The 13,351-nt window shown below is 41.3% G+C and overlaps 2 protein-coding genes across 2 annotated transcripts in view; both read left to right on the top strand.

The window, feature by feature from the left end:
• LOC124134238 overlaps nucleotides 1-8,713 on the top strand; it is a 99,382-nt gene extending 90,669 nt beyond the window's left edge. Inside the window, exons 57-63 of the mRNA XM_048403249.1 lie at nucleotides 328-501; nucleotides 1,804-1,924; nucleotides 3,155-3,294; nucleotides 3,816-3,986; nucleotides 4,709-4,812; nucleotides 5,341-5,576; nucleotides 6,154-8,713. Of these exons, the coding sequence (XP_048259206.1) occupies nucleotides 328-501; nucleotides 1,804-1,924; nucleotides 3,155-3,294; nucleotides 3,816-3,986; nucleotides 4,709-4,812; nucleotides 5,341-5,576; nucleotides 6,154-6,395 (1,188 nt within the window). The 3' untranslated portion in view covers nucleotides 6,396-8,713. The remainder of the gene's footprint in view (nucleotides 1-327; nucleotides 502-1,803; nucleotides 1,925-3,154; nucleotides 3,295-3,815; nucleotides 3,987-4,708; nucleotides 4,813-5,340; nucleotides 5,577-6,153) is intronic.
• LOC124134239 lies at nucleotides 8,713-12,892 on the top strand (the record flags this gene model as incomplete). The annotated part of the gene is made up of 1 exon (XM_048403253.1): nucleotides 8,713-12,892. A coding segment is annotated over one exon (1,977 nt), but the record flags the coding sequence as incomplete, so codon positions are not given.
• Nucleotides 12,893-13,351: the final 459 nt, after the last annotated feature.

Genomic DNA, 13,351 nt, shown 5'->3' with positions numbered 1-13,351 from the left:
AGGGATTAGTATGATGGCGGTAACGTTGTCATGTCATGAAATGAGAGATAAACTTTCTATTTGTCAAGAAAATACAAATGTGACCAATCATGAGATAAGGACCTTATGGGTGAAAAATCACGTTTTGACTTTTCATTATATTTTAAAACTACAGCATCTTCAGAACACAAAAATACAATTCACAATCTTCAATTTATATTTATTAGAGAGATACATGACATCACACATGGCGATCTGACGTCATGGCACAATTGTCCCTTTCCTCCTGGTGGGACACAAATATCCTCTACATCACAGTTTACATTATATATCTTGTTTGTGTTCTAGATTGGTGTCCTGTCTCTGAAATACCCCATTGTCAGCTTCCAAGAAAACAACCAGAATGCCTTTGACAAACTCCTTACTATTATCAAGGAGACACTGGCTTCGTCCACCATCGCTCTCACTCCGCAACAAACCAAAGACAAAACCAAGGAAGAGCAGAAGGATCTGTCTTATCAGGTGTGTAACCTTCGTCAATACTGCACAGGGTGGCATAAACTATGTATGCCACCGCCTGTGGATACGTAGGGTTATTTTGTGGTGATGTCACTGTTGTTAACCAGTGAATGAAGCACAGACCTGGTTAAAGGAGACCCAATCAGACCAATGAGCATTCAGCTTACATCTTGCACACAGTAATGTTGTGAAGGTATTCCCTTGACAATAAAGGCCTCAATGTCAGGCAGTGGTAGACTTTGCACAGTGTTCATGCATGGAGTCTGGCTCAGATGGCGTTCATGAGTTATGAATGGCTTCATTTCATTTCCGTCCTCAAACAAGAGACGTCCATGACTATGACACCACTTGGAGAGTTTTTACTTACAGGTGATGGAGAATTACATGTGTATTTGGTGCCCCAAATCCGTAATTGCCCAATACACAAATATTTGCTTAATTCCCAAGAATTGAGTACCCAAAAATGAGCAATTCTGCCATGAATTTGGAAAATACTCGATTTTGATTGGTCAGTCAGAGGTATCAAATCACAATAAACCCCCTCTGATTGAAACAGCCCATTTAACGGCCACTTCACCATGGAAGCTAATATTTTTACAACAGTATTTCTTTTACAGTCATTGATAGTAGGCGTATTTAAATAATTATATGTGCAATCATAGGCTACAAAATGCAAAGTTGCGGTTATTACCGCTTTCAAAGGACATGTGGCAATATATTTCGTGCAGAAAATGTGATAGAAATCTACAAAGAGAATGTATTTCAAGTTTTATGGACAACAGAGAGCTTGCTATTTGGCGCTTTTCTATATGCAACTGTGATGTTATATCTTCTGCGTCACATTGAGCGAGATGACGTCATAATAGTGACACACGATGCAGAAAGAAACCTTTTGAAGGATTGTTTATTTTTCTTTAGGGGTGCCCCCTGGACTCAATCCATGCCACTTAACTCAATATACATGCCAACACCAAAGAGTTAGTGTTTTGTTCAGTCATGGTAGAGTTTGTTTATTATGTGCCTTCTCCCGATGAGGATCTCGATAGATTGAATGAGTAATGACCAACTTGTGTGCCTTCTCCCGATGAGGATCTCGATAGATTGAATGAGTAATGACCAACTTGTGTGCCTTCTCCCGATGAGGATCTCGATTGATTGAATGAGTAATGACCAACTTGTGTGCCTTCTTCCGATGAGGATCTCGATAGATTGAATGAGTAATGACCAACTTGTGTGCCTTCTCCCGATGAGGATCTCGATAGATTGAATGAGTAATGACCAACTTGTGTTCCTTCTCCCAACCAGGAGCTCTGTGAGCTGGCACAGAGGAAGTTCCTGCGGCAGATTGTGCAGTATGCGGAGGAGCAGGACGTCACAGCGCCGTATCCCAGACTCTTCCTCATCGACTTTGTCAAGGAGGAACCATGTAAGTAGAGAATCAGTCAAGCTCTAGTTCCACTTCATCACTATCTGTCATGTGTAGAGCCGCACTGGGATTGTGGGTCAGAACTGGTCCCCTGCAACTTAAGCTTGTCGCAAATGCCCATTTAAATCATCGTTAAATTATTGTTTATAATATCCAGCTTTTGAATCCATGGACATCACCATTTTAGGTCATGTGACTAGCTATGCTACACTAACTCCTTACACACAATACAAACTCCATGCATCGCACACAACTTTCCACATTTAACACTTTTATAAACTTCCAACTTCATCTGTTCCTTCTGTTATTTGTCTTTACGCTAGGGTAGGTCTTTACGAAGGGTGTTACAATATATTTGATGAGAGGATATGGATGGCCCAGTCATCTAAGGCACCGCCATTCACATTTCAGAATTGTGGCCCTTACTTTCTGGGATCATGAGTTTGAATCCTGGTTCACCCTGCTTATGTGTCCTGGTTCGTCAGCATTATACCATGCTCACTGATTTCACTGAAGGAGTAAGCGTTGAAGGCCATGCAATTATAAACAATCTTGACGTGTTCTTTGTGGAGTGGTGTTGCACTCTGGGATATCCTCTTGATGACAGTGTTGTAATGATGATGATGTTATCTGTGGAGCCTGTGTGTTTCATCGGATCACAGGTTTTCGGACATCATACATTTTCAGACGACCATGGTTAGGCTAAAAAAACAACATATTCTTGGTTCTCAGGCACCGCCAGCATCATCATAAAGTTCACCGCATATTTCATTTTTATTTCCATTTTTAAAAAAAACACAAAAAATCCTTAAATATTCCAAGTCCAACAGTATTCCAGTATTTAACACATCAAGGAATACTTTTATGTAGGAAGGCCCCTTCCCGGGTTGAATGTACACAATTGTTTATTGATTACACAACTGTTTATTGGTTACATACTAGTTTGAACAACAACAACAAAAAAAGACACCGCCCTCCCGCACTATATTTTAAAAAACCATTGCCTGAGAACCAATTCTTATAATTTTTTAAGCCTTATCGCGATTACTCAAGCTATAACAAGGGATGTGGCGTCACACAGACATTGTAAATACTCAGATGATGACCTGTTTGTAAGATAAAGTCAGTGAGATGTTTTACAGTTGTTCTTGTGATTAACTAGAAAATAACAAAGGTTTCTTAAGCGTCTGAAACCCCATAACACAGGGATATATAATGTGTGTACTGCAGCTGCCAACCAGGAGACACCGCAGAAGGAGACGCCTGACAAGGAGACACCACGGACAGAGACACAGGCCTCTGGACATCATGGCAGCAAAGACTTCCTCAAACACCCTCTCTGTATCCACATACTCTGTGAGCATGATGAGGTACGTGATTGGGGGATTTGTTGAGTGTAGGATAAAACACATCTGAGGGTTTTAATGATATTTTGTTGTTTGTTTATTTGTTGTTTAATGCTGACTCAGTAATATTCCAGCTATATGACGGCGGTCTGTAAATAATCAAGTTTGGACCAGACAATCCAGTGATTGATATCATGAGTATTGATCTACGTAATTGGGATACGATGACATGCATCAACCAAATCAGAGAGTCTGACTACCCAATCCCGTTAGTCGCTACTTACGACATGCATAATCCCCTGTTACAGCAAGCATGGGTTGCTTACCCGTATCTTCACAGTCCCTTATGAGATTTAAAACTCTCATCTAATCATGCTAATGCTGTTATGATAGTGTAAAACAATATTCTTAATAAACATATTATCTTATTCTTGTAAGAATTGACAGATTTTCTCAAATAAGAATGATAATTTTGTGAGAAAGGTTTTTTTCATTTTGTATTGCTGACCCATCATAATATAACCTCTTGTCTCCACCACCCCCAGGGATGGCACAGTTGTGGGGAGCCCCTCCCCCTGGTGTTCAGCACCACCACCCTGGAGAAGTGTGTGCCCTACATCGCCAGGATCACTGGCATCGCTCAGTACAGCAAGAAACTGGTCCTCAACTGTCAGGCTACAGAAGCAGGACGCGAGTTTATCCGATGGGTGGAGGAGGTCAGTGTTGGTTCTGTACTTATAGCAATGTACTATTAGGCTTCAAAAAATAAAAGAATTGGTTCTCAGCAATCTCGGGCAATGGCTTTTGAAAATAAGGTGTGGGCGGGTTGTTGTTTTTTTTTCGCTTGTTCCAACTTATATGTAACCAAATAAACATTTGTGTACCATAAACCTAGGAAAGGGCCTCCCTACATAAACAAGCATACAAACTCCTATTGCCGCTATGACCATAACACGAGATGTGCAGTAAAGCAGTGCACATGTAAAGGGAAGTAATTAGGATTTATTAGTAGTAATAGGATTTTGGTATTTGGGGGGGGGGGGAATGGAAATAAAAACGAAAAGTGCGGCAGACTTTTTGATGATGCAGGCGATGCCTGAGAACCAAGACTATTAATTTTTTTAGCCTTACATGTTCAAAAGTATAGGGTTAATATGAAAGCTACAACAAAGTAGAAGGTTATGATGGAATCCTCTTCACAGTACCTAGATGTGGTGGAGTAGCCCCGTGGATGAAGTATTAGCCTGTCTCAGTTTAGGTCCTGGTTTGATTCCCCGCGTGGGTACAGTGAAGCCCATCTTTATAAAGTAGATCCCTAGTAACATTTCTCTAAATATGGATAGCTGAAATGTTGCCTGAATGTGGCATTGTGGGTATAATGTTGAGAAGGCTATACGGATGCTCCAAGTCTTTGTTCCAAGATGTCTGTGTTCTTCAGAGCCCCCTGGTGGTGGACTGCTCGGACTTCGGCCAGATCTATCAGGACATCAGACAAGAAGTGATCCAAGCAGACCCAGACAGAGTCATGGGCAAACTGGCAAGGTAAGTTCTGGGAAAACATGGCTTGTTGCTTCCACCCTTCAGTGATGAATCTTAAAGTAACGAAGTTGGGAGGTCACTCTGAGAATGTCCTCTGTGGTTAAAAAATATAAATGATTTTGTATATTTTATGGCTAGTTTTACTGTTCAATGCACGACGCCATGCCCCATGCTTTATTTGTTTATAGTTTTAGAAAGTTACATGGGAATGAATAATAGTTGAAAAGATGAAAACAAACTTTCAAAAGAAACTTTATGTTTGTCTCACAGATGTATAATGATATGCATAAATGCATAAAAAATTATGAAAATATTTTAAAACATTCTTGACTGTAAATTATTACATGAAACATGTTTATGTTATTCGGCAACAATCATAAGAGGGAGACACTCTGTCCTAGACTGCTTTACCTGCCCTAGAGCGCTTGCACTCCTCGCCTGCAGCCACTAGGAGGCAAGGGCAGGCTACATCAGTTGAGATGTTTTCACTATACTTGTCCTTTAATGTGTACAATGTGTGTCTCCCTGCAGGTGCCACCTGCCCAATGGGAAGACAGTTTGGCTGTGTGAAGAACATCGCAACCAGATGCGAGTGACGGTGCTGAGCGACGAGGCGGCAGTGACCTCCCACGTGCCAGGTGACCTGGGCAGGGTGGACTACATGCTGGAGGCAATGAAGGGGCTGGACATGAGGCAGGTGCCTGATGGGATACGCAGCCTCGTGGTGGAGAAGCCAAGAAGGCCCACACAGACTGAAGGAAGCAATGGTAAATAGTCCACTCGTACAATGTTCAGGTTATAGGGTTACCTACTTAGGGACAACAGACCATTTTTTCCCTTAGCATGGGATTTTTGTATGAGACAGAGTAAATTTTGTGTCAGCAAATCAAGACATTTAATTTATTTTATTGAAGTGCCAGACAATTAGTTTTCATAACATCCAACATGTCCAACGAATAATTTTTGCCATCATTTTCCCGTAAAAAATAGTTTTTTCAAAATCATCCAAGCCACCCCAACCTTCTGTTTGTATGTTTTTCTTACAACAAATGTTCATTCATCATTTTCTCAAAAAGCCAAAAACCCTATTTCAGAAAGAATTTGTATGACCGATAATGGCCATTAGTTTCAAATGCACTCACAATCAAGAAAGTTTTCACAATACTTTCTTCATTGTGAAGCAAACAGCAGGTACCGGTACTCTTATTTTCATCTGATCGTATTTTCATTGGACCATGATGTTATTTAGTTTGCACCCTAAGCTTTCTCTGAAATATGAGCTATATTGTCATTGGACTATTATATTTACATGTTCACTATGGTTGTATATGATCTTCACTTCAGGACCAGAGGTTCCTGGTAGCAGAGATCAGGTTGATGGTGCTGGAGAAGACCAGAAGAAGCCCGAGGAAAGACCATCAAGTGATGGATCAAACACATCCCAGACATCAAGTCAGCGTTCAGCTCTTAGCCAGCTCTCACAGTCCAATATGTCTCCTGCACTCAGGTCTCTGAAACCACGGGGGTCAGGTGGACGCCCTCGCATCGGGAACAAGACGAAGAGTAGAGCCTGTACAGTCATGTGACGAGGTCATGTGACAAGGGTCAGGTGGACGTCCTCGCATCGGAAACAAGACGAAGAGTAGAGCCTGCACAGTCATGTGACGAGGTCATGTGACAAGGGTCAGGTGGACGTCCTTGCATCGGAAACAAGACGAAGAGTAGGGCCTGCACTGTCATGTGACAAGGGTCGGGTGGACATCCTCGCATCAGAAATAAGACTATGGGTAGAGCCTGCACTGTCATGTGACAAGGTCATGTTACAAGGGTCAGGTGGATTGGTCTGACTAGCCTTTGTCATGGGACCTGTGATTGCATGAAATTTTTAACCTTTTCTCCAACTACTTCTGTAAAATCTGTCCACTACATTTATCCATGGACCCTTTTGTATTGGAGCAACAGAGGTAAAAGATTTTGGACTTGAGTACCTGGGGAATGAAAGTAGAGTTATGCGCAAGTACTCTCATTTTGATGAGAATGGTCATTGAGAGAAAAACATACATGCAAATGTATTTATCTATTTGCAAATCAATTAGCACACTAACCTTTAGAAATTGTTTTACTTTAGATCAAAGTTCCATATGTGGTTAAACATTTGATAAAATTATTTACCATTAATGTTTATACAATACTGTTAAAACCATGAGTGTTTTCACAATATGCCTATATAGGAAAATGTGATAGCCCACTTTAATAATAATAAATTCAAATCATCTTTATTTTGAAAATACCAATCTTTAAAAAAAGGTTTAGTGTCTGTATTCAGACCAGTGGACATATTTAATGTATTTATGATAGGGCAAATATTTCCCATCACAGTTCCTGTTGATTGTGGATCAAGTTTGAGTGATGTGAAACAAAAAGACACATATCACCAACATGTCAAGATAATGGGCCTTACATTTGGATCTCTCCATTGCTCACTCACAACACGACATTTTGCATGAAACAAGTTGCTTCATTATCATATCATAACTGACTCCATATCACACGACTCCATGTGATTAAATTACCGTTCCCATCGCAATGACAGAAATCCTTCATCAGTATTTTATTCATGGAAGGTAACTGATATCAAGATATTTGATATGAAACTTAATTCTGTGAATATATTGTTTACTTTCCTGGCAAACCAGGCAACATCTGTGATACTACATGTCCGAGTTCATGTGTACATCTGTGATCCTTCTTGTATATATACTCAGTCTACACAAGCTAAGCACAATCATTTGCGTAACCTTAGAAACAGTCATGTAGATTCTTCATTATTTGGAAGTATACCTATACCATGATAGATATTTATACTTTTCCTGACAAAAAATATATTTATATGATGTATATGTTTATGTTATATTTATTATTATATTCATCATTAACCTGATCATACTCTCTATGTCCTAGGAGATATTGCTACGGTTAAATTTCATCACAATCACAGGCCACTGTGATGTCATTGGTTACCATGGCATCAGAATCAAATGACATCACTAATCACTCTGCCACTGAAGCTGGTCAGCTGTACTTTTGACACTCAAGACACTGGTTATTACTGTTTACGAACTAAAAATGTTGATTTCGGATAATAGATACGATATCACTCTTATGTCTTCAATTTTCTGTTTAGACATTACCCGATAGGTGATATACTCTGTTTAACATGTCATCTGATATTATTAGATTTTTGTACCTGCCCACTTCACTAACACCCCACCAAATCTCACCTAATTGTATTTTCCTCAAGTTCCTATCGAGATAAAAACGATTGCTGTGAAGTTCTTATCGTATTAAACTCGCTTGAACAAATACACTGTACATGTGTTCCTACTGTCATTGTATAGAGGTGCCTTGAACTGAATCAATTTAACAATCTGTTTAAAGTTGACTAGCACATTTACAAATATCTTTGTTTGACCAGTATGTATAACATTTTACAACTTTTATTCTTTTCTCAGATGATAAATTTAAAAATAGAAACTTATCCGTCATGTATGGGGTGAAAGTGCCCCGCCTATGAAAGGATTTGATATGAACATCTCATCTTCCCGAGGTAAAGGAGTTAACTGACTGTAAAAGTCCAGTTTCCACCCTTGCCTGACTAGGATGGAATTATAGAGTTATATATTGGCTGGACTTACGAGTCTATGCATAGTCCAATCAAAATCACGCAACGAAAATCGACATGCTGTTCGTATACTGTCATGCAACTTTCAGTTGATTGCAGGATTTGCAAAACGTGTGTGCCGCCAACTTAGCGTCAACAGATATTTCCAATCTTTTCATGCTTCTAATGAAGGTGCTCACCTTACTTGATCATCGATGAATCGATCGAGGGCCAGTTGTTGACACCCATCTGGGGCCAATTGTTGTGACATCCCATCTGGGGCCAATTGTTGTGACATCCGATCGAGGGCCAGTTGTTGTGACATCCGATCTGGGGCCGGTTGTTGTGATATCCCATCTGGGGCCAATTGTTGTGATATCCCATCTGGGGCCAAGTTTGGTGACATCCGATCGAGGGCCTGTTGTTGTGACATCCCATCTGGGGCCAATTGTTGTGATATCCCATCTGGGGCCAAGTTTTGTGACATCCGATCGAGGGCCTGTTGTTGTGACATCCGATCAAGGGCCTGTTGTTGTGACATCCCATCGAGGGCCTGTTGTTGTGATATCCCATCTGGGGCCAAGTTTTGTGACATCAGATCGAGGGCCTGTTGTTGTGACGTCCCATCGAGGGCCGGTTGTTGTGACATCCGATCGAGGGCCTGTTGTTGTGACATCCCATCTGGGGCCAAGTTTTGTGACATCCGATCGAGGGCCTGTTGTTGTGACATCCGATCGAGGGCCGGTTGTTGTGACATCCGATCGAGGGCCTGTTGTTGTGACATCCCATCTGGGGCCAATTGTTGTGATATCCCATCTGGGGCCAAGTTTTGTGACATCCGATCGAGGGCCTGTTGTTGTGACATCCGATCGAGGGCCTGTTGTTGTGACATCCAATCGAGGGCCTGTTGTTGTGATATCCCATCTGGGGCCAAGTTTTGTGACATCCGATCGAGGGCCTGTTGTTGTGACGTCCCATCGAGGGCCGGTTGTTGTGACATCCGATCGAGGGCCTGTTGTTGTGACATCCCATCTGGGGCCAAGTTTTGTGACATCCGATCGAGGGCCTGTTGTTGTGACATCCGATCGAGGGCCGGTTGTTATGACATCCGATCGGAGCTGGTTGTTGTGACATCCGATCGAGGGCCTGTTGTTGTGATATCCGATCGAGGGCCGGTTGTTGTGACATCCGATCGAGGGCCTGTTGTTGTGACATCCGATCGAGGGCCGGTTGTTGTGACATCCGATCGAGGGCCGGTTGTTGTGACATCCGATCGAGGGCCGGTTGTTGTGACATCCGATCGTGGGCCTGTTGTTGTGATATCCCATCTGGGGCCAAGTTTTCTGACATCCGATCGAGGGCCTGTTGTTGTGACATCCGATCGAGGGCCGGTTGTTGTGACATCCGATCGAGGGCCGGTTGTTGTGACATCCGATCGAGGGCCTGTTGTTGTTATATCCCATCTTGGGCCAAGTTTTGTGACATCTGATCGAGGGCCTGTTGTTGTGACATCCGATCGAGGGCCGCCGGTTGTTATATCCCATCTTGGGCCAAGTTTTGTGACATCCGATCGAGGGCCTGTTGTTGTGACATCCGATCGAGGGCCGCCGGTTGTTGTGACATCCCATCGAGGGCCTGTTGTTGTGACATCCGATCGAGGGCCGGTTGTTGTGACATCCGATCGAGGGCCGGTTGTTGTGACATCCGATCGAGGGCCGGTTGTTGTGACATCCGATCGAGGGCCTGTTGTTGTGACATCCGATCGAGGGCCGGTTGTTGTGATATCCGATCGAGGGACTGTTGTTGTGACATCCGATCGAGGGACTGTTGTTGTGATATCCCATCTGGGGCCAAGTTTTGTGACATCCGATCGAGGGCCGGTTGTTGTGACATCCCATCGAGGGCCTGTTGTTGTGATATCCGATCGAGGGCCTGTTGTTGTGACATCCCATCTGGGGCCAAGTTTTGTGACATCTGATCGAGGGCTGGTTGTTGTGACATCCCATCGAGGGCGGGTTGTTGTGACATCCCATCTGGGGCCAGTTCTTGTGACATCCCATCTGGGGCCAGTTGTTGGGACATCTGATCGAGGGCCAGTCTGGGCATGCTGGGGGATGTTTCACTGTAACCTCAGCCTAATGCAATGTTCACAACGTGTGACAGCATACAACTCCCTCAAATATCAGAGGACAACAGGCACAGAAGCTCACCTTCATTAGAAACCATGTCCTCAGGAAACATGAAACATTCAAAATAATCACCATACGGCTTCCTTACCAGGTTGATATTAAGCTGTTAATAATGTGATGTTGTCATATGAGACAAGTATGTTCAAGTGTTATTCAGATGTGGCTTGTGTTCACCAAATATCCCTCTATGTGTTTTAGATGCTTATAAACCTCCAGCGACATCATCCTATTGTTCTCCAGTCGGGTTAGATCTCATACACAGGGATGTTGTAATGTCCCGGGATTTTGTTAATTCAACTTCCATTTAGATTGTAACATAAATGTTTCTCGCTTGATATTTATTTTGCATTTATACACAATGTACTGAAATGTAAAATCAAATGACAAATGTTTTCTTTACATTCCTATGGATCAAACACAACCTTCGTATCTGTAGTCCATTGAGTGTTCTCACTAGGCTACATAGGCGCTGATAAACAACAAGCTTTTAAAAATGTCTTTTTCAAATACCGTACGCCTTTATCCTGTGGATGCAGGTTTAAAATATCATAAAAACCCTCAGATGTGCTTTACCCTATACATAAATACCCATGAATGATCTTATGTCAGTGAACTACCATCAGGTGTGTGACTGTTTGTATTCACATAATGTACAATTGCAAATATATTTAAAATGAGAAAGACAAAAATGTGTCCGTGTCAAAATCTCATCTTGTCACATGATTATGAAAGTTGCTTTATTCAACTCCCTTTGGTGAAGATCTCGGAGATTGTTGTGTATTTGTCTATCTGGCTCTTCATTCTAGCAGCTAGCATTCCTGTGATATTCACTGTATTATTATTCTTAGCAGCATAAAGCATGTCAATATTTGTCAAAGTTTGTTTTTAATTTTTGATTGAACATGGTATGTCTCCATGTATGAAAAATATATTTTTAACAGCGCCTTGAAGTCCATTATTTATAGATGACTTTTCACCACAATAAATGGAAGATGTTTTTTTAAAGTTTGTTATATATGTTGTCTATATTTCTGCAATACATGTGCGGTTGTTTCATATCATGTGATTATATATAATATTGATATTTATTGATTTTTATTTTCTTGAAGTCAACTGTAGTCTTGTAGGCTGGACGTCACTTCTAGCAGCATGATTAGGTTTTGTATTGTTGCCATGCAAATGATGTGCGACACTTTGATATGTGTCGAGACTCACCATGATAAATCCTCGAATAAACTTCATGATTATATTTATTTTGGAAGGTTCTTTGACCCAGTGTTTATCCAAGGGAGCAGTTGTTTTGTATTAGTATATTTTTCAATATTGAGTCATTATTCCTCCTCAATGTCTGTTTGTTGCGTTGGCTGACCTAGTGTTATTTCTACAATGTACCGTAGGTTACAAAAGGCAGACTTCACTTGAGTAGCATAGCATGAAACACCAGTGTGGAAGAAGTGTTCATTTCCAGAACAGAAGTCATAAACCATTCCATATTTTACATACAACTTCATATATCAGGCAGCTGCTGAACTGGTGCCTTTTGCTATTCAGTAATTTAAAGTTTTTAGTTTTTTAAGTTTCCCGTGCAGGAATTTCAACAGAAGGTAGGGTTCATGTCAAGTGACAAACTTAAAGACTTTTCAGTATTTCTCTTAAACATTCTAATTATTTCATACCTTCACATTGTTGGTTTTGTTTCAAGAGTATCATTCTCAAATCTTTCAGTATTGTTTTATCAGGAGGATTTGAAACATCAACCTATAGTGCGTTTTGTGTCTACATCAAACTAGTAGGGTGCCTAGTACTATGATAGGTGTCAAGGTAATGTCAACCAGTTCAATTCACCGTTGATTTCCATCAATACATGAAGAGTAGATTGCAGTCAAAAATAAAAGGGACCTTTTCAAGTATTTGTTTACTTTGCTCAAAACCTTTTTCAACATCATAATTACTATATACTATAATATAGTATACTGATGCCTATGGTTTGGCCGGTGCATGTTTCAGCCACCCTCTGACACGCCCCTACTCTGTCACTGTCCCAGTTGGGGCATAGACCTCACTTCATAACCTGCCAGTATAGATGCCAATAGGTTTTGATGCTCTGCATCACTAGTCTTTATTATGTAATATTTCGGATTAATTTATTTTATTATTTCCCCTTGCAAAATGTCATGAGCATGCATAGTCATGTTGGTACATAATAACTTGAAATAAAATTCAGTTTTAACAATCACAAAGTTGTGTAATTAATTGAGGAGTCGCATCCATGCAACATGTGCAAGTGCCTTGGGCATATTAATTACTCATATAATATTCTGGTCAATTTTGGGTGTTAATGGCCCAGTCAGGCATGGTTCCAACAGTCAAGACTTGCCGAAGACCCTGCATTCCAACTGCTAGGCTGGAACAGACGACTCACACACGAAGCAAGCACATCCATCACTGGAGGCATAGGCTCTGTTTGATCCACAAAGGGCGTTAATGACCAGAGGTTTCTGCTTGAGGGTGGCACAAGCAGTAGTGAAGGCACATTGTAATTCATTGTAATTCTACCATGACTCTAAATGGGATTCGTTGACAACTACTGTAACTGGAAGGAAATATATCCTTCGGAGGCTACAGTTCAGTTCACTGCTGATTATTTGCTGTGTGTACAATACAAGGAAGTTGTGGGCAGGTACTGTGGACA

The sequence above is a fragment of the Haliotis rufescens genome, unplaced genomic scaffold (assembly GCF_023055435.1).
Source record: "Haliotis rufescens isolate VD_foot unplaced genomic scaffold, xgHalRufe1.0.p SCAF_1, whole genome shotgun sequence".
NCBI classification, from domain to species: Eukaryota; Metazoa; Mollusca; class Gastropoda; order Lepetellida; family Haliotidae; genus Haliotis; species Haliotis rufescens.
The sequence above is the reverse complement of the archived record's forward strand: the minus strand, read 5'-3'. Positions and strand labels throughout refer to the sequence as shown.